The 23,329-nt window shown below is 34.4% G+C and overlaps 1 protein-coding gene across 5 annotated transcripts in view; it reads right to left on the bottom strand.

Annotated features, from left to right (window-relative positions):
- Positions 1 to 1,816: 1,816 nt before the first annotated feature.
- The window catches only part of Ipk2 (Inositol phosphate kinase 2), a 133,315-nt gene continuing 111,802 nt past the window's right edge, over positions 1,817 to 23,329 (bottom strand). For all 5 annotated transcript variants that reach the window (XM_090403336.1, XM_090403335.1, XM_090403334.1 and 2 more), the window contains exons 6-7: positions 16,548 to 16,629; positions 1,817 to 5,454 (exon numbers count right to left, since the gene is read on the bottom strand). In XM_090403336.1, coding sequence (XP_090259462.1) covers positions 4,889 to 5,454; positions 16,548 to 16,629 — 648 coding nt within the window. In that variant the 3' untranslated portion in view covers positions 1,817 to 4,888. The remainder of the gene's footprint in view (positions 5,455 to 16,547; positions 16,630 to 23,329) is intronic.

The following is a 23,329-nucleotide window of genomic DNA, read 5'->3' as shown; positions in this document are numbered from 1 at the left end:
TTAGAATGAATAAACAGTTTTGTTTGTTAATAGCTTGCCTGATTCTGCCTTACCAATGCACTGTCTCATAAAAATATAGAACATGTGTGTGTCCTGAAGATAGAATAGCCACGACTGACTGATATTAAGTTTTAAACATTGCTGGAATTAGAATTAAATTTTAGAGATATTTTCGTGTTTAGCTGGATGTTTCTCTTGCATGTATGGGAAAGACAAACAATTCCTCTAGGCGATCTTTAATGGCACAGTCAAAAAAACAAATAAATTTTTAAAGATCAGTGCAAGAGAAAGTCAGCAAGATAGACAAAGGAATTGGTTCCAGCCCGAAGCACTTCCTGAATCTAAACTTCATACACGTGAAAATAGCATACGACCTTGAGAGGGGGAGTGGGAATTAAATTATAGCCAGAAAGGATTAAGAGTGATTGAATTAGCTCAAGCAATGACTACAAACTCAGTGTTACAACTGATAAGGAAAAGAATATAAAAGCACAGTTCGAAGGTTTAATAACAATTAAATTAATTAAATGATAATATCTATACATAACAAAAGATTAAAAATTATTACACCATAATCCATCTCATGTTTGCAATCTGGTCTCTAGGTCCTTTACCTCTCCTAAAACCTGTGTGTTTTTTGTGGCATTTCTCTATTCACATATGGTTCCAGCCTTTGTTGGATCATATTCAGCATAACTTGACTTGCATGTGAAATTAAAATAATGGTTCTATAATTCTCAATCCGTGAGATTTGATTTATTTTGTAGGAAAATTGGGATGAATATTGATATTTTCCAATCTCTAGACCAATATATTTTCTTCCAAACCTGTTGACAAATTTCAGTTAATATATGCACTACTTCATCCCCCAGTTGCTTTCAATAATTCCAGTGACACTCCATCAGATACAGGAGCTTTTCCTTTTGGCAGCTGTTCCATTGCTGATATCATTTCATTTTTTATAATCATGGGTTTCTCAACAAATTCTGTACTTTCAAAATTCTCCTTCAATATTAATATCTTTCTTATACACTTGTGTCTAAAAGCTAAGGATGAACTAAATTTTTACCTGTACATGTTAAACGTTTCATGACTATAGCCAAATGTGGACATAAATTTATTGCCAGCATACTACTAATAAATTATATTGCACAAAAAATGTGCTATAAAGTTCATATAAATTAAATTGCATTAAGTTTTTAGCAAAAGTTACAAATTTCTTAAGGGTGTAGTTAAGGAATTGATGTACAGTGCTTACAGAATATCATGCTTACCATGGTATGACGTAGTGAGAGCTGCATCATACCATACTTAGCACCAACTGATTCAGGGGTTCTTGAGGAAAACTGGCCTACTCCTCCTTCAGAGCAAGGATAAGACCTTGTTTGTTTTCCAGAAGGGAATATCAAGTAGCAATTTGAAATTCTTTAGCAAGAATTACATCTTGGTAAATTTTTAATTTACCAAGATGTAATTCACCTACATCTTGGTGTTCCTCTGGATCTTTTTCCTGCCAACCTAGCAAACACTTATTTTGCTAATCTTTCCTCTCCTATTCTGTTTAAATATACTTTTATAAATGTTTATAAAATTATTTGTTAGTGTAAGCAAAATAAATAAAGAAACCAAAATTATATCAACAATTGCCCTCTGTTTTTGCTAAAGACCTAATATTATTGTGAAATTTTGCATTACATCAAACAAGAACTATAAGTATACACTTCAAAAGCTATTTAGTCAGCACTCCCCAGAATATGTTATATGTTACCTATGTTAAAAAAAGAGACACATTACACATTTTATTTTATTTATTTTACTTTTTTTTTGTTGTTTAATGAGTGTAATTATTATATACCAGAATCAAGCACAATAATGTCCGTTCTTGACTGTGCAGAATGCCATCAATGTCAATCATTATATATGAGCAAGCAAACATGCACACTCATGAACATAGAGAACTATAATGTTTGATGACAATATGAGGTACACAATTGTAAGCACTTTGTGTGTATATATATATATATATATATATATTATGTACATGCATATTTTATGTACATTATGTATATCATATCAATGTAACAAATAAGTATCATAAAAAAATACTATCTTTGGACCATGTAATGGTTTCAAAGACTCCATTAATTATTCCTACAACAACAAGCTCTAGTATTATTATATCAAATTACCTTCTCTATTATTTTATATCCACTATATGCTTGAATGCAGTTAACTAAATGATTTTTCAGGCATTAGAAATTAAGTAAAGTAATATGTCAATAATTTTTTTGTATGTGATTTTTAGAAATTTTCCTTTCTACTGGCTGCAAGTAACATTATTCATTCATATGTGATCAAATAGAATTACAATAAATTTAGATGGAATGGTAAATAGACAAGGAAAGAGTTTTCTACAAGCTACTCTTGTTTATAACTTTCTTTGTTACAAGAAAAAATTTCAAAGAATTGTTCAGATATCACAATAATGTCATTCTTAGCATCGCATGTGACAAGTATCTGAATGATCACAGAGATGTTTTATGTTTGTTCATTAGTTTGTTTGTTTCATGTTTGAATTAACCAATTTTGTAGTTAGCAAGTTTTTTTTTTCTTTTTTTAAATCCTGTTCAATTCAGTTTTTCAATTCTGAACACTACATCACTAATCTGATCTATGAATCAGGTAGTAATAAAAAGTATTTAAAAGTTAAGACCTTATGAAGAATGTTGAAAAAAATATGATTAAAAAAAGGAAATTATCAAAGAAGTTCAAAAAAGTTTTAATATTAAAATAGCTATAGACATTATTGGAGTCCTGTAATGAAGTAAAACAGAGCTGGTTAAGAGACATGTGCAAGAAACTTTGGCTTGATGAAGCGAGAAATTCCCCACAATTACCAGAAAACAATTTTTATAAAATACGAAGAGCCTCTGAAAAGTAAGGTAACACATTTTTTTTGCTTAATAATGATGAAAGGGAATGATATAAAACATGGACAGATAGACCTGTTAATAACATTCAAAAAGATCGCCATTGCAGAGGCACTATTCTCGCCTCATGGCTAATTCCATTTGCAAGATTGGAGCTGCCATGCAAGCATGGCCCAAAACAGGTGTGTCCGTGCAGTCATTCTTTTTTTCGGAAGTAAAAGGGGCTTTACTAAGTGACATTCACTATGAGCAGTGCATGGCAAAAACAGTGATTTCAGAGAAGCAGGTGTTTTTGGTGCAATTAACTGAAAGCAGGCCAAAGTGACATCGACATCAGGCAGGCAACACTTCATCAAGACAACATTTCGTGCATCATTCTTGAAGACCAGGTAGTGAAATTGCATAAGTGATGAACCTGAGTAAGTTCACTGTTTACAAAATTGTTCACGGTGTCCTTGGCTTTCGAAAAGTGTGCTCCTGCTGGGTACCCTAACAATTACCAGAGGAGCAAAGGCAACATGTATGGGGATGTGCCTGGAGAATTTGTTGAATACAACAACAAAAGAGAAGATAATCTCACTCGCATAGTCACAGGAAATGAAACATGGATTCATCACTTTACCCTGGGGAGAAAACAAGACTCCGTGACCTGGAAACTTTCACAATCTCCTGTGTGCAAAATATTCAAAACTGTTCCCACCAACCAAAAAGTCATGGAGATCCCAGTGTTCTGGAATCACCAAGGTATTTTCTGTTGGTGGACTTCTTGTCAATGAGGGGAACAATCGATGGAGAGCTTTACTGTGTGACACTGGACAAACTGAAAGCCTACATTCAATGCAAATGACCAGGACTCCTGACAAGCAGCATGATTTCGGTGCACAACAACACTACTGCACACACACACCACTTGTAAGTAGTTCTGCTGTAATCATTGGGAAACTCAGACACCCCCCCCCTCCTTCTCACAGCACAGACTTAGCTCCTTCAGATTTCCATTTGTTTGAGATCACTCAAGAAACATCTTTCTAGAAGGCATTTCACTATGGATGAGAAAGTTCATCAGGCAGTGCGATGTTGGTTACTGGGTGTAGGCATGGACTTCTTCTGCACTGGTATTGATAAACTGATCTATTGTTGGGACAAGATAAATTTGGAGACTTTGTGGAGAAGTAGTGCATGTTTTCACTTATTTCTTAGTGTATAATTTCACTTCCTATTATTAAAAATCCTTGAGAAAAAAAAAAGTGTTACTTTTCAGAAACTCCTCGTAGATAATAAAATAGGTGAAATTGTTTGGATTGGCAAAATCAATAGATTTTGATGAAGTGGATGAAAAAAACATTGAATTGTCTCATCATCAAGAATTAACCAATGAAAGTTTAATTGAGCTGTTATATGATGGAGGTGATACAGGAAGAAGTGGCAGTTGCAAAAACTTTATCTATCAGTGGAATGATCACAGCTTTTCAATTGGAAAGTTACTTATCATACTGTATTGAAAATAATCCAAATAAATAAATAAATCCAAAATAAAAAGGTTTCAAGGATGACAAAGGATGCTAATGCTTTTTATGAATAGTAAAATAGTAAACAAGAAAGAGTCGATTAAAATAACACTCACTCACTCACATTCTTCATCATCACTAGTTGTTTCACATAAATTTTCAGTAGAAAATTTTGTTTTGAAGAAAAAATAAATCAGATGACCATTAAATCAAACAAAATATTCCTAGAAATAATATCATAATTTGAAATATAAAATACATCAAGAAAAATCATTCTTCACAGCAATTCGTACGTAGGAAATTTTAAAACATTAAATATGATTAAAAACTGATTAAAAGTTTCTTCCCTTATGTAAATTACTTATAAAAAAGTATTACTACTATTTATATTATTCTTCCATAGCAGCTTCAACATTATCATTTTAATAATGGCAAAGCAGTAAGGTTTACTTAGGCCTTCAGTTCAATTTGCAAACTCTTAAGATATTTAATTAAATTACTTATGCCAAAAATATAGTTTTCATCTTCTTGATTAGTAAAAAATACATGTGCACAGTCAATCATATATATATCATATAATGTAGAAAGTGTAGTAGTCTTCAATCTACTACAGGCCTGTAAATCAAGGCCACATATTTCACATAAATATTCAGTTTTAGGCTCTTCTGATATATGTGTAATGATATTTTTAAAATGATCACATTTATCATATGCACTCTTCCTACTGTTTTCTTCGTGTGAAGAAGAAGAAGCTGTTGTAATATTACTATCTTTAGTTTCATAATTTAATTTACATTTCTCACAATGAAATGTAAAACCCATCTTAAGAAAATCAGTAAATTGTTGATCCCATGCAGAAATATCACCTTCATATAGAAATAATAATGAACTTGCATAAAAAGCAAATCTTCTCTGTCTTTTAAACCAGCTTTTAATTTCATGCAATTTATGGAGAAAACCAGCTAAGATCACATGAGCAGTGAACTGCTTTGATCTGTTTAAATATAAGTGAAATGCTGAAAGCCAAACAAAATGAATAAATTAATGTCACTATCTCAACTACGTCACTTAAAAAATTAAAAGTGCATATGTATGTATTTGTGTGTGTGTACACACACACACACACACACACACACACACATATATATATATATATACATAAACACACACTTGTCTTATATAAATTATACAGGAGACTATTAAAATGTGTGTGCGCACACATATGGAAGGGGGGGGGGGGGTCTGGAAAGTTCTGATAAACACCTACAACAAAATGAAGGTAATTTATGTTCATATATTCTTATATCCTCGTATGTTCTTTCCTGTGGTCATATCAGTTGCTTTAATATCAATTTTGTTATAAGTGTTCATTTGAACTTTCCAGATCTCCCTCATAAATACTTCACTTGTATAATTTATACAAGTGATGGTTAAAGTGTGTGTGCATGTGTGCATAACAAACACTTATATAAATTATACAGGTTTTTGCTATGCTCACATAAAATAAATACTTGTATCAATTACTCCTTAACTGTTCAATTCGACATCTGAGCAAATGTTAACAATTCCCTCCACACACACACACAATGGTAAACAAGATATAACTTCTTAAGTAGCAGGCTAGCCTTTATGACTAAATGGTTAAGAAAGTATAGTAAGGCAAAATTCTGTTTATTCTGATTAGTAATAAATCCTTTCCACAGTGAAATCTTTATAATTTGAAACTTGAGATAGAAAATTCAAACTACACTAAGTTGGCAAAAGTATTTGGACATCTTACATGCCACGCAAATATTGGATCCAACCATACGCAAATATTCAAGAAATGTCTGCATAAGTATGTAATAAAAGGTGGGAGGTGCTGCATGTTTTGCCCTGTACTTGATGTCAAGATGTCATGTTCAGCTGAATTGACAAACTTCTAGCATAGAATGGTAGTTGATGTCACATCAGTGGTCTTTCTGTCCATGACATTGCTATCATGGTTTTTCTGTCCATGATATTGCTATACTGAAATCCATCATTGTTTACATCATACGTGGAATATTGATGGTGCTACCACAGCAGGAAAACACCATAGGAGGCCACTGACACTCACTGACTAAGATCAACAAGCTCGTTCTCAGAATGTTCAAGCATCCTGCATGTCATCAGACCTCACAGTCAACCTGAAAAATTGTTTACAGCAGAGCTGCTGTGAAAAAGCCACACACACACACATCACATCATATCCCCCACCCTCAATGCCAAAAAATCTTTGGATTGGTGTCTTTCACACCATTCCTGGACCACAGATGACTGGAAATGAGTTCTGTGGAGCAGCAAATCATACTTCGAAATGTTTCCCTCTGATGGTCATGTTTAGATCTGGAGATTAATGAGGGAACAGTTCCAGCAGGACCGCATCATTTCAACTGTCTAGTTTCGGGAAAGTCGGTAATGGTATGGGGGGGGGGTTCAGTTGGATGGGACTTAATTCATTGGTGGACATACCCAAAACCATGTCTGATGGCTAACTGGACCTCCTGGACAACTTCATGTTTCTGATGCTGTGTAAGTACTTTAGCAGTGACCCTTGCATGTTTCAGCATGATAATGATCCATGCCATACTGCACTGTGTATCCATAAAACAATGCTGAAGTTTTGGACTTGTCAGCTCAGAATTCAGACCTCATCAAACATCTTTGGAATGAATTAGAACTCCAAATTCACTCCAGACTACAGGAGCAGTCATCAGCATTGAGTATCTTTACACAAGGAATGGAAGAATATTCCTGTTGTGATGTACCAGAAATTAGTTGAACACATGCCCTGGTGGGTAGATGCTGTCATTCAGGCCAAAGGTGGTCCCTACTTGGTACTAGAAATGTAATTAAAACACTTTTTTTTACCACACCAGGTGTCCAAATATTTTTGTAAACATGGTGTATATAAATACTTTCCACAAATTAAAAAAAAAATGCGGTTTGCTTAGTTTTTTTTGGTTTCCCCCACCTTTTTTTTTTTTAACTGGGCACATATTGTTTCAAGTTAGGGTGCTTTTTTTCCTACTTTAATAATTTAAAAAAAAAAAGGTAGCAACTGATTATAAAATACATTCATTTTGACAAACTTACATTTTGGCATAATATGAGACCAGTACAGGGTGGTCAAAATTAAACTTCCCTTGTCACATACCTGAAAAATTGTTCACAGCAGAGCTGTTGTGAAAAAGTCACACACATATCACATCCCCCACCCTCAATGCCAAACAATTTCTGATAGATCACACAAATGAAACACACTTAACTTGGAATAAGGTAAAGCAGCATTTCCCAAATTTTACATAGCCGGTGGTTCTTTGTAGTGTAGTTTATTGTAACCATCATATACATGCATGTATAAGGCCAAATAACTATGCTCTTTTTCAGGTTATCTTGGAAGTAAAGAAATATATTACAGGCTGTACTAACAATACAGAGTTGGGTTTCTAATTAAGAAAACAATTGCACACCTTATAGAAGAATTTAATTATGCAGATGAAAGAATAACAGAAATCACACAAAATAAACTCCAAACTTAAAATCAGGATCATTCAAATATATGCTCCTACCTCATCCCACACTGATGAAGAGATAGACACATTTTATGACTCACTGCAGCACACTCTAGACAAAAAAAGAGAAATAGCAATCAAAACTTTACTATAGTAATGGGTGATTTTAATGCCAAAGTAGGTCATCCCATTCACCTACTTCACCTACTTGTACCATGCACTCCCTGATTCTGGAGTGCAGTAAAGCACTCCAGAATCAGGGAGCTCCTGAAGAATAGACACAATAGGACCATACATACATGGTACAAGCAGCAACTCAGGAATGGCTCTTACAGAATTCTCTATCAGCAACAAGCTTTATATTATGAATGCATTTTTAAGAAAGCCCTCAAAAGAAATTGGACATGGAGAAGTCCAAATGGAGAAATAAAAAATGAAATAGATTATATACTGGGAAATAATAAAGAAATAGTTCAAGATACCTCAGTACTAAATTGAGTAAAAATAGGAAGTGACTACCAACTGGTGAGAGCCAAAATTAAAATAAACCCCAAATTGGAAAGAATAAAATGGCTAAACAACAAAAAAATCAAGAAGTTTTGACTTAAAACCTATTGAAAACAAGAAGAAAAATTATGAAAAAAACTCAATCAAAAACTAGACTTAATAAATATATTTGAAGAAGACATAAATAAAATAAGCAAAACCTAACAGGAGTAATAATCTCAGCAGCCAACAAATTCAAAAGCAACAAACAACAAAAAGACCATAAACTTTCAGAGGAAACCTTAAACTACTAAAAAAGAGAAAAAATATGAAACAAGACAAAAACTTAATTTCTAAAATAGAATACAAATGCAAAACTATGCAAAACAATAAGGAAAAACATGAGAAATGAAATAAGATCTTATAACATTAAAAAAAATAAAAGAAACAATGGAAAACAATAAAAATATGAAAATACTAAGAAAACATTCATCAGTTGGCAAAAGTCAAATAACTGCAATAAAAGAAAAGAATGGAACTACAACAAGGAACCAAGAACAAATCCTAAGCAGGCTAGAAGAATTTTATAAAGAACTCTATAGTGATCCTTCAATAGATAAATCTCTTCTCTTCTCCATTGCATATAGCATTCATCCCCCATTCACTTCAGATGAAATAAAACAAGCATTAAAACAAATGAAAAATGGAAAATGTCCAGGGGAAGACCAAATTCATAGAATTAATTAAATGGGGGGAAGCAATATAATTCACCATGTCACAAACCTACTAAATCTATGCCTAGAAGAGGGGAAAATACCAGAAAACTGGAAAAATGCTACTCTGATACTGTTATTTAAAAAAGGGGACAAAGAAGAACTATAGACTAATAAGTATTCTCTCCAATCTGTACAAAATTCTCACAAAAGTAATAACAAACAGGTTAACTCCTCTACTAAACTCAAATCAACCAGTAGAACAAGCAGGATTCCATAAGGGCTTTAACACAATCGATCATATTCATGCAGTAAAACAAATGATAGAAAAAGCAGAAGAACACCAATTGCCTCTCTGTTTAGCCTTTATTGATTATGAAAAAGCATTTGATTCCATCAAAACTAATGCAATAATCAAAGCACTCCAGAATCAGGGAGTTCATGAAGAATATATGGACCTCGTCCAGGAAATATATACCACACTGCAACAGGAATAATCCAACTTCACACAAGTAGCAATAAAATATCAATTGAAAAAGGTGTCCAACAAGGAGACTATCACCCAAAATCTGCGTAATGCATGTAAGCAGTGAAACAGCAATCCTTCAAGAAATATTTAATAATATAAACTGGACAAACATTAGCATAAAAATTAATAACAGAAACTTAACACCCCTAAGATATGCAGATGATATCATAATTTTTGCAAACACTCCAAAAGACCTTAATATAATGATAGAAGACCAATATCACGATAGCAGAAAAGTCGGTCTAAAGATAAACAGAGAAAAAATTAAAATCATGTTTAATCATTTTGTAACACCAAAAAACATAATAATAGAAAACAATTTCTTGGAAAGAGTCTCTTCATATACATTCTTAGGTCATCTCATTGATCTAAACTGTGGACTTCAAAAAGAAATAAATAGGAGAGTTCAACTTGCCTGGAGTGCATTCAAAAAATTGAAAAGCATTTTTCAAAATCACGATATCCCACTCTGTTTAAAAAGGAAGACATTTAACCAGTGTATACTTCCAGTCATTACATATGGTTGTGAAACTTGGTCGCTAACAAAAGCACTGGCAAATAAACTAATAACAGCTCAAAGAAAAATGGAGAGGTTGATGCTAGGCATCACATTAAAATGATAAGAAGTGAAACACCTGGATAAGAAGCCAGACTAACATCACTGACATCATTCTTCACCATAAGCAACTAAAATGGAAATGGGCCAGACATCTATCCAGAAGAGAAAATGAGCAATGGACCACCATACTAACGAACTGGATTCCAAAAGAAGGGAAACAAGGCCAAAGACGTCCTAAAAGAAGGTGGAGTGATGAACTGTCAAATTTTGTTGGGAAAAATTGGTCAACCATTGCCAAGAACAGAGAAAGGTGGAAAGAATTGGAGGAGGCCTTCGTCCAGCAGTGGACAGAAAATGGCTGAAAAGAAGAAGTACTGCTTCCGAAGGTAGCGGGATATTAGTTCGCTGTTACTATGGCAACAGTGAAGTGCATTGCATTTGTAACTAAGCACATGCATAGAAAATCCCCTAAAAGCCGTCATTGCCCGAATCACACCATTCTACGTATAACATTATGTTATGATTGCTAATATGAAATTGCACAACTAAGATGACTGTGTGGATTTTCTGGAATTAACTGATGGGCTGTAACTAAATAGATGTCATATAGTTTATTATAAACTGGCTTAAGATAAACAGTGATTGTTTACGTTATGAAGTGAACTTCACTCGTCACATTTCCGAACATAACATATTTCATTACAATAATACATACATAAACTCTTATCCTTTTATTAATTTAATGAGGAACTCCTCAACACCATTCAGGCTGTGGGTAGTATGATCAGATTGTGCATCTTCATTAAATAAAGATTCAGAGCTGTCATCTTACCATGAAACACACATTTTCCACCACCTCATCTATCATTCCATCAAGGGCCCAGAATTTTTCTTCTTCAATAACATGGGTATGCAACTTTTCCATGTGCACTCAGTATTTTTGAAAATCCTTCCATGACCAGTCTTTCAGCATCTGAAATTTTGAAAGTTGTATTTTTGGCTGCAACACGCCCCTTAATTTGTGTTCAGACAAGTTCTGTAGGGTTCAGTTCACAATGGTATGGTGGAAAACGAATAACTGTGTGTTCACCAATACTGTCAATACTGAAACTAACTCTTGACATTTGCCACCAAGTTCAATAGTTCTGTTTTCACCATATCAGAAGTAAAACCAATTCCCTTTTCTTTCAGCCACTTGTGAATGTCCTTTTGGAGTGTAGCCTGAGATGGCACATTTTCCAGTCGGGCAGAATGGTAAGGTGCATTGTCCATTACAATAACACTGTTAGGCTCATTGTTTGGCAAAAACATGTTTATGAACCAATGTTCATAGTGCTTTCCATCCATTTCCTTATGATAATCACATTGTCATTTCTGTGCTTGTAAAATTTCAAGAGCAGCTGGTGCAAATCCGTCTTCACTGCCAGCTTGTGTTATGATTATACGAGATCCATTTCCACTTGGTGCTTTCAGGCCTGCTGTTAAGCCCAGCAAAAATGCTTGATGAGCACTTTTTTATTGTGTCCTGGAGAACTTTAGTGCAGGTGTGACCGGCATTCACCCAGGTTTCGTCTGTATAATAAATTTTTCATCCCTCATGATGGTATTTCCTAATAGAACGCAAAACTGGTGATGCCATAAAATTATATCTTCCCTTTCAAGTAATGCCAATGATTGCTTTCTTGTGGCATAAACAAAACTAAATTCCTTTAACAACCGGTAAGTTGTTAATGAAATGTGAGGGAGATCTTCATCATTGTTTACAGAAGTCATTACCTTATATATCGTAGGAATTTCGTTCTTTTGGAAGAAATCGTGCACTTTCTGACGAATTGTTGACAGCGTAAAGTCGTCGCATTTCACCGAACATATGCATAGTCCTACGGCAACTAGGCCTCTTCTTCCCCAGAGTAAGCAGTTATCCCATTGTGTCAGTTCCTTTTTCATGCAGTATTCTGCCATCTTGCTCACACCTGTCAATTCAGCTGTTTGCTTCACAATATTACCCACCGTTTCATCAGGATTTCTCGTCTGTAAACCAGAGTAAACATTTAGTATGATGCGCTTTTCAGAGCTTCTCAGAGGTTTTCCTTTAGGATGCGTTACTAATTTAGGACTACTGTGAGTGGGAATACAAGAGCCAACACCACCAGTCACCTCTGCCACGTTTAGGGTAAAGTCAGTGGTCGTCGGAGACCACGTGATAGATAATTGCATTTTCCAAAAATAAATTCCCTGTAACAATTTAATGGTATGAAACATATAATTCTACTATCGGCAAGTAAGGAGGTAGTAAAATAATTATATACACAGTACCACACAATGTGATAACAAAAAATGTTAAGGAACTATTTTAAGCCTATAGTAAAAATGGTAAGAAAAGCCGGAAATGTGGCTTATTCCATTACTTCCAAGATAACCTGAAAAAGAGTATAGATTTATAATACCAGTATATTTACTTGTTATTTTCCTGTTGTCTAATCAATATCACACATCAATTAGACAACAGGAAAATAACAAGTAAATATACTGGTATTATTATTCAATATGTAAATATGAAATATTTACATATTATTAAAAAGCTAATTACTGTGGCATACATGTGAACTTATAGTTATGAATACTCTACAGGTTTCTCTATATAAGAAAGTCTTATTAACATTAATAGCATCCAAGAATGTGTCAGCAGAGCTAACATAACATGGTAAGGCCACTTAAATAGAATGGGTGAGGAAAGGTTAGCGAAACAGGTATTTGATGCCCAGATGGCAGGAAAGAGACCAGAGATCTAGATAGATTGATTTGGTCATGCCTTAGAAGAACAAAATGTTATATATGACAGTATCGGAGCACTCACAAGTAATAGATTGATTTGGAAGAAAATTGTTGATAGGAGATTAATAATAATGTAAATTTAATCATGTAGTGCTGTCATAGTAACCTGAACACCCCCTTAGGAATACATATCAGGGAATTGATGATGACATTGATGACTGAATGATGTTTACAGCTAATCTAACAGTGTTCTTGGATATATAAACTACACACAAAATACTTTCACTTCAGACAAATTATGTAGACTACAACCATGTTAGAAATAATTATTTTAATTTCCCAACTTTCGACCTTCATTTTAAGGTCATCATCTGGAGTATACACATATATATAAAGAGACAAGTACATTACATTCAAACAGTATGCTAAAGAGACAATGATCTGATCAACAATTATTCTACTGGGCTGACCTCTAGTGGAAAAAAAAAACATTACATCAAAGCTATATTCTATTTATTACATCATCAGAGAACAAATTCATATAGATAGTTTTATTACAGCAAAAGTGGTGTCCTAATTTAACATGAGTTGTTATATTAGAGTTAAGATCCTGGATTACTTAAAGTCCTATTTATAATTAACTCTTAGATGAAAAGGTTGTTATGTGGGTATAATATATGCCTTCCATATTCTTTGGGACTTTTAGACCATCATTATGGTTAAGATTAGGGGTGGTTGATAAGAAATTCATATTCATACCATGTTTTGGTGTGATGTAAACAAATTGATTTGTTTACATCACATGCCTTTCCAGGCAATTCTATGTAGAATATTCAGGGCATGATCAGAAAGGCCGGATTTACCATAGTTATTAAATCTAACGTGCCATTTATGTTCCTTCTTTTTGGATAAGAATTGTGGATCAAGTGCAACGAATACAGTATACTCCAGGGTGGGTCAGCAGAGGAAGTGTATCCTTGGATGAGTTAAATAAGGTTTTTAAATTTTGCAGGAGGATTAAAGGTGGCATTAAGGTTGTATTTCTGTAGTATTCTGTTTATTTTATCTGATATTCCTTTAATATATGGAATGGTTACAGTTTTATTGTAATCTAGTTTATTTTTGTTATTAAGTGACATCTTGTGAAGAATTTTGTTGATAGTATTTTGGCTGTAGCCATTTTTCAGGAAGATATTGCTGATAGCTTTTAATTCATCTCATTAAATGCTTGTTCGCTGGAGCAAATCTTCAAATTCCTGTTTTTCAGTGTGTTAATTACATCTAGTTTTTGTGTTGGGTGGTGGTAGGAATTTATGTGTATATATTAGCCAGTATGTGTAGGCTTCCAGCAAACAGTGAAGAAAAGACTGCCAGAAGGAAGATGTGTGACAAGTGTATCTAGAAAAGGAAGTGTGTTCTGACTTTCGATCTCAATTGTGAATCGTATGCATTTGCGTTGTTTGTCTAGGTGGTAAAGGAAAGTGTCTAATGTCTGGTGGCCACAGGACTAGTTTCTTGGCTAGATGATAATTGGAGCTGTCTATAGCTTCAACTGTCATCCAGAGCAGTACATTCTACTTGTAAATTTGGGTAAACCATACATTCTCGGGGAACAAACTTAGCGCAGTAGTTTTTTAACTTTATCCTCGAGCCAAGAAGTGACTGATTTAAGTAATTTTTCTGTTTTCTTTTTTATCCAATTAGTTGGGTTATAGCTAACAAGTTGATAGGTGCTGTTGTCTGAGACTAATTGATTCATTTTTTCCCAAGTACATTGTTCAAGTTTAAAATAACAGTGGCACTGCATTTATCAGCTCTAGTGATTACAATGTCCTGATTTGATTTTAACAATTTCACAGCTGCCAATTTAGATTTGGTTAAGTTGCTAGTTACTGTTTTCATATTATTTAAATCATCACCTGCCCAATATCACAGTGTTGTTTGTACATATACTATGTTTTGGCTATTTTGTGTGGCAAAACACTTTCTACCTACAAAAAGAAGGCACAGTCATGGGCTCACCATTATTCCCCCTCAAAAACTAGATGTTAATGACATCTAGTTTTTGAGTAACGTACTCTAGATTCCTTTACTTTAAAACCCAAAGTGTCGCTTAGATACATTAATGATGTTTTCACTATCTGGTCCCATAGCTGCCAGACATTAGATATGTTCCTCAGCCCACACCTAAACAAACAACACAAGCAATTCACAAATGAGATGGAAAGTCAGAACACACTTTCTTTTCTAGATACACTTGTCACACGTCTTCCTTCACTGTTTACCAGAAGCCTATACATACTGGCCAATATATACACATAGACTCCAATCACTACCACCTAACACAAAAACTAGATGTCATTAACACACTAAAAAACAGGGCTTTGAAGATTTGCTCCAGTGAATAAGCACTTAAAGATGAATTAAAAGCTATCAGCAATACCTTCCAAACAAAATTCTTCACAAGACCTGACTTAAAAAATAAATAAATAAACTAGATTACAATAAAACTGCAACCATTCCATATATTAACGGGATATCAGATAAAATAAACAGAATATGACAGAAATATAACCTTAATGCCACCTTTAATCCTCCTGAAAAATTAAAGAACTTATTCAACTCATTCAAGGATACACTTCCTCTGCTGGCCCACCCTGGAGTATACCATATTCACTGCACCTGTAATTTGTCCAATAAAGGTGAAACAGGATGCACAATTCTTATCCAAAAAAAAGGAATATAAGCCTTTCTGATCATGCCCTAATATTCTACATATTTTTATCAATCTTAATAATAATGGTCTAAAAGTACCATGAATGTAGAAGGCACATATTCCACCCACATAACAACCTTTTCATCTAAGAACTACTTTTAACCGGGTGTTAGTAAGGTGGGGTGAGGACCCCAGCACACTAAACTTGCTTGCGCACAACATCCTGTCATCTATGGCGTCGATTTATTCATATAGTCAATTATATGATCTTTGGGGTCTGTTATAATCAATTTAAAATCTTCGGGGTCTGTGACATCCCACCTTACTAACGCCGGATTAAAAGGAAAGTAATCCAGGATCTTAACTCTAATATAATAATTCTCATGTTAAATTAGGACACCACTTTTGCTGTAACAGAACTGCCTATATGAATTTGTTCTCTGATGATGTAATAAATAGAATATAGCTTTGATGTAGTATTTTTTTTTTCACTAGAGGTCAGGCCAGTAGAATAATGGTTGATCAAATCATTGTCTCTTTGGCATACTGTTTGAAACATAATATAGCTTGTCTCTGTATATACATGTGTATACTCCAGATGATGACATTAAGTTCGAAACATCAGGAAATTAAAGTAATTATTTCTGATATGGTTGTAGTTTCCATAATTCATCAGAAATGAATGCTGATCACCATGTAACACTAAAGGAAAGGATACAAACAAAATACATACACCTCATTTAGAGAAAAAAAAAAAAAGTCAATTAATGTAAAAAAATAGCTAACTCAACTCACCATCTGATAAACTTTCTGATGTTTGCTGCTTTCCAAAATTCTTCCCTATATGCAGATAGTTCTGGTTTGAAGGTTGAAACACCTAAACAAGCAGTAAGAGGAATTTCAATGTAATAGTTTAAGATTAATAGTTTAAGACTGAAGCATCTGTTTTATTAAGTGGCCAAATTTATTAAAAGCATCATCGTCATCAAATTTAAAACACCAAAAATAAAGCACTAACAAAGCACTCTTTATTATCCGGATATACCACCTTCAATTACAACTACAGACTTATAACTTAACACGTTAACACTGAGCACCAGACAAATTGATTGTTGTGTATTTGCCCATGGGGTTGGATGCAATAAATAGCTTTCCTTCTGATTTGTATATCAGACAGGAAGGCAAAAAAATCAATGTATGCTTTCCCGAGAAATGAAAGTTATGCAGAATGGAAAAAATACTTTTTGTTTATAGATTATACAAGTAACTAATAATCATAAGAAATTCTTTCATTTGTTTGCATTTTTATATTTCTAAAGTTGTAGACAATATTTTGCAATCTGCATTAATCAGATATGAACAACTGTAGCATGATGTATACATCTGAAAAAAAGATCAGGCAAGAATGTAAATAGACTTGCTACAAATAAATATGAACTTTATAAATGTAATAACACGGGTGGTAGTGAATGAATTGCATGTCATCCTATATACTAGTTATACTATGAGTACTAATTAAGAGCTTTGGTCAAAAAAATAAAAAAATAAATAATGGTGGGAGGAGGAGGAAGGGATTTATGAATAAATGATATAGTGAAAAAAAATTCTCCCTTATACACAAATACTGACCACCACCACCACCACACTGCACAGGCATAAGCAAAGCAAAGTAAGCAAAAAAAAAAAAATCTAGTTGAATATTATTATTATTAAGAGAGACCTCCAGGGAGTCAGAGACTGATCGAGGGAGGCAACATACTACACACACACCAGCTATCATACTTATTCTTGAATTCATTCACACTTCTTGCACTTACAACATCCAATGGCAATCCATTCCAATCACGCACCACCCTCTGAGAGAAAAATCTGGCCCTTACACCCTTCTTGGCAGCCTTCATTCTCAGCTTCTAAAGATGCCCTCTTGTCCTTTCCCCATCCTCCATAAATTGAAATATACCATCAATTGAAATCCTGTATGACCCTTTCAGCAGTTTGTAAGTCACAATCATATCACCCCTCTTTCTCCTATTTGCTAGTGTCTGCAACCTACAAATTCTCAACCTATCTTCAAGGCCTTGTAAAGAGGGAAAATAACATCCTTATCTTTACATGTGAATGTTCGTTTCAGCATTGCAATTATCTTTTGAGTTGTATTTACAATCTTTGCCACATGGCCCCTGAACTTCAGCTTCCTATCTATTAACACTCCAAGATCCCTAGCCTCATCAGTTTCTTGTAGCCTAATCCCACCAATATAATACGACATTGGATAGGTAATCATGCCGAAGTGAATGACTTTACATTTACTGACACTGAACTGACACCCATTTTCCCATGCCCACAATTCCAGCTTATTCAAATCATTCTGCAAGGTCTGCATATCAGCAGCATTCATGATTACCCTGCCTATCTTTGCATCATCAGCAAATAACTGTATATCGCTTATCAAATCCTTCCCAATATCATCAATATACAGATTGAATAACAGTTGACCAAGCACTGATCCTTGTGATACACCACTTGTTACCTTAAACCTTGCAGACTCAGATCCCCCGTATACCACTTTTTCATATCTGTCAGTCAGCCATCCTCTTATCCGTGATAATGTTGTATAACCCAAACCCATTTTCTCCAATATATTTTCTTAATAATGATTGCATGCATTAATAACGCATAGCCGATTGCCACATACCCCCCCTGAAGAACCTTTCACGTACCACACTTTGAGAAACATTGTCTTAGGACAACTATCAATATGCTTTCTTCCTTTATGTAACCCTGATGATCTTTTCTTTCTTTTCTGGTATTCTTTCCCTCATATTTTGAAGCTTTCTCAACAGTCTCTAGAACATTTTTGCTACCATTGTGAAACAGCATTTATGTTTTATAGACTTCCGTGATTTCTGTTCAGCAAATTTTATACATAACTTTCTTACATTGTTCTCTGAATTCTCTAAGAGCATATGCTGACTTACTTCAGTACTGTTTCTTGAACTTCTTGAATCTACCAAAAAGTTTGGAATTTTCTATCCTTGCAAACAACTTCATCATATGAGACTTCCTGGATGTAATAATTAATCCATGGTAACTTCAGATTCTCTCCATAGTTTTCTAATGTTTGAATTTTGTATTCAAATACTTTTTCTGCAATAATATTGGTATATTTGTGTCGACGGTTCACTACAGATAGGGATCACTCCCTATTTCAAATCCTTGCATAATTCAAATCTTTTGTATGTTGAATGACTCTTGGTAATACTGCTGATGATTTCGATTAAGACATCAAAATTACTATCGACAACATTTATTATTATACTGGAATAACCTGATGATTATAATTTACTGGAATAACATAATCAATAAAACTTTTGTTTCTATGTGTTCTTTCTCAATGTGAATGTGAATGGGAGCACAGCTTTATGTTGGGATATGTTTATAATGACTGGTCCACATCCTGAACAGCAATCTATCAGGAACTTACCATCACGTGACTGGCTTCCACAGAGCCATAGTCTCAATGCCATTCAACATCTTGGGATGAACTGGAGTGTTGGATGAGGTCAAGGGACGTTCACCCCACAACAGTCCAGGACCTCATTACAAGCCTACAGGAAGAATGGCCCAAATTCCTTTTGATTGCTATCATACGCTTGTGGAGCGTATGCCTAATGGGATTGCTACAGTCATCACAATTAAAGGAGGTCCTATGTCATTAAGGTGGCTGTTTGTTACTCACTATGGTGTCTGTTGACTTCTTTCCAAGCAGTGTACGCAGTTAAGGCATTATTCACATAACATGAATATGAGAAGTGCATGTAAAAAAGAATCATTAACTAAATCAAGTGTGTGTGTGTGTATTCATAGCCTGAATACAAGTATTCATAATTTAGTTATTCGTTCTTTTTTTACATATATACTTTTTCTACTGACTTTATGTGAAGACTACAGTAGCGAGCAATTTGTACAGCAAAAAATGGATACATCTCCAAGAAAGCATTCAAAAATATGTACCCTTCCTCAGCACACATCCATGACTCAAAGACAAATTGCCAATGAGTGTGGTGTTGGTTTGGGTGCTGTTCATGTGTTTTTTTTTAGGGAAATAGGTACCTTTTCTCCTTACAGAAAAAGAAAATGTGGGCAAAAAAGGAAAACTGGACATAGTCGAGATCGTTTACTAGTTAGTAAAAGCAAAAAAATCAAAGATTGTCTGCTGTAGACTTAAATAGAGACTTGGCAGCTAGTGGGATTAATGTTTCTGACATGACAGTTGATCAAAGATTGTTGGAAGCAGGGACGACTGCCCACAGACCAAAAAAGAAACAACTGCTGACAAAGGCTATGTAGAAAAAGAGGTTTCACAGTAAGTAAAAGTATACAATGATTGGACTGTTGAGAAGTGGAAGAAGGTCATATTCTGAGATGAGAGACATTTCTTTCTCCAAGGAGAACGAGTACCCTATGTTTGCAAATCAGCGACTGAGAAGATTTCTCCTGCCCACCTTCAACAAGCTCCTAAACACCCAGCTAAAAAGATGTTCTGTTGTTATTTTACACATGACAGTTCAGGGTCACTTGTGCCTGTTGATGGTATGATGAAAAGTAACCAATATATAAAAATATTGGAGAAAAGAGTTGTCCCACAGATCCAGAAAGATAAAGAACTCATCATCCAACAGGCTCTCGTTCCATGCCACACTTCAAAAAAATTGCACATCAAAAATCATAGCATCCAATTGCTTCTGTCACCAGGTGACTCTCCTGACATTAACACAATAGAAAATTTGTGGGCTATAGTGAAAAGGAGACTTAGAAAATTAAATTGTGTTATAAAGGATAACTTAATACAATCCATTATAAAAGTATGGTTTCAGGATGCAGAAATAAGAAAAATGTGCTCTACGTTGAGAGAGTCCATGCCTAAACAAATTAATGAACTTATTAGGAACAGAAGAGCACATATAAATTATTAGGTGAAGTTAGAGTTTAATTTTTGTATGTATTTTCTTGAAAAATTAAAATTTTCTTTAAAATATGAGTGTTCAGATTAATTTGTTCACTACTGTACATGCACTGTAATGAAATTTTTTCCTCTTTTTGTTTTAAGCTTCAGCTTGCATGAAATTTTATGTAAACAGCATAATTTAATTGTTAATTCAATTTCATTTTTAAGTTATCAACTGCTCTTTTTAAACTGTCTCTATTTTTGCACCCTAGCAAACTGTGCTCTCCTTTGTTCATTGTCTAAGTTTGTTTATACATGTAAAACATCCTGTGAATTTTTACTAATTATCAAAATTGTCACACTAAATAGAAAGGCATGTATCTAAGAATTTGAAAAAGGTGGAATAACCTAGCTATGCTAACGTTCCCACAGGTTCCTAAAAGTATGTCACTAGCCAGAGAGTGGTAAAAAGATAGCACTTTGTAACCAATGTTTGTCATTCCATTCCTGTTTCATGTAACTGTCATATCTTTTTTGTGTCTTCACTTTAATGTAATGAGATAATCGATCACAAAATGCTTTATTTTTGTTTAAGTAATTTACATATGTAATAACTTCATTATGTCTATGAATTACATTAGTATTAATATCAAATTATGCAAAAGTCATAAGAGCTCTAGTGTTCACTTAATGAATATCTTGATACAAATCATTAAATTTTAGAAAATTTGCTATTTTTTTGCTATCGATACTTTTAGAAGCCATGGATGAGAGAAGATAATAACACACATAAACACCATATTACTCATTCGTGTAGAAAGGCTTATGTGTTCATCGTTCATGTTGTTTAATTTTGACAGTATATATCAGAACACAGAATTATAAGTAAATAATTATTTATTGACTTATTGCTGATATTTCGCTGGTGTTATAACCAGCATCTTCAGAGCACAAAAACACAGATTGTCACAGTACACGAGACTACAACAACATGGTTTAACTAAGGAACTAGTTTAACAAAATTGTAGCAAAAGCACAAAGACTGAAGTCATAATTAGGCACCCTCTATCAAAAAAAAAAAAAAATATATATATATATATATATATATATATATATAATATATATAATGTAAGTGAGAGTATTAGAGTGCAAAAACAGAAGGTGAAAGAATTAATAATTGTGGCGGGTACGAATGAATTGAAAGGTGATAAATTTTTTATGAGAGAGGACTTGAAAGTATTGTTAAAGGTAGCGAAAGAAAAGAGTGACAGAGTTAGAATGGTGAGTCTGTTGCCGTGGTATGACAGAGAGGAGTTTAGAAGGAGGGCCATAATTGCAAATGACATTATGTGCAGGTTATGCAGACGGTGTGGTGTGGAATTCGTGGACATGTGGAATGAGTTTGATGGGCGAAAGGACTTATACAAGATGGATGGCCTGCATTTCAATGGACTTGGTGTGCGGAGACTGGAAAAAGTGTTGCTGAATGAAGTGAATATGGATGTGCAGAACCAGGGAAACTAGAACTACCAAGGAGGGGGGGGGGGAGAGATGTGGACATCAGTGAGACAATTGAGTGTAAGAATGTATATAATGTACCCGAGAAAGTACTAATGACAAAAAATCAGAATGGGATAGTTAGAATAACACATCAAAATGGTGTGGGACCCCATTTTGATGCGTTATTCTAACTATCAAACGTTATTCTAACAAAGGGACCACTGCATTTCATGTATACTAATGCCAGGAGTATTAGGAACAAGAAGGAAGAATTTTTGGCCTTCATTGGCTCTTCCTGGCCACACGTTATTGGCATTAGTGAAACATGGCTGACGGAAGATGATACAGTTAGTGGGATAGAATGTATAGGTTATAGTGTGTTTAGGAGGGACAGAGAGAATAAAATGGGGGGGGAGTGTTATTGATGATAGCTGATGAACTGCAGCCAAGGAGAATTGAAGTTGTATTGCAGGATAGTGAAAAGGCTATTTGGTGTGAGATTGAGACTGGCAGAACAAAATATCCAGTTGGGTGCTGCTATAGACCAGGTGATGGAATAGATAGTGGAGATATTATGCATAAACAAACTGATGAAATGAGTGGAAAGAGGGTAATTATTATGGGGGATTTCAACTATGGTAACCTTAATTGGAAGGAGAAGAGAACACATGTGAGGAAGGAAATGGATTTTATTCAATTATTAAGGGATAACTATCTGAGACAGTAACTGAAAATACTAGGGATGTGAGAGTGCTTGACCTGGTAATAGCATCTGAGAATTTGACTGTGATGAATATGACCATGTTGCCACCTATTGGTGAGCATGATCATAAGGTCTTGACTTGGGAGGTGGCTAAAAGTGTGGAATTTTCGATTAAGACAGGGTATATATATGGAATTACCATGCTGGCAAGTATGACAAGCTTAGGAGATTACTTGGATCAGTACCATGGCATGTACAACTGCAAGGGCTGGATGTCGATAGAGTATGGGAAGTGGTCAAGGAGCATTTACAGGAGGTTATGGCTGATTGTATACCTAGGTTCCGAATAGTAAAACAAGTAGGGATTAAATGGATCAATAACACCATTAAGCTTGAGGTGCAAAAAAAAGAAACAATTGCGGAGGA

Source organism: Typopeltis vanoorti, chromosome 14 (genome assembly GCF_054136105.1).
Source record: "Typopeltis vanoorti isolate ZY-2024b chromosome 14, IOZ_Tvanoo_1.0, whole genome shotgun sequence".
NCBI classification, from domain to species: Eukaryota; Metazoa; Arthropoda; class Arachnida; order Uropygi; family Thelyphonidae; genus Typopeltis; species Typopeltis vanoorti.
The sequence above is the reverse complement of the archived record's forward strand: the minus strand, read 5'-3'. Positions and strand labels throughout refer to the sequence as shown.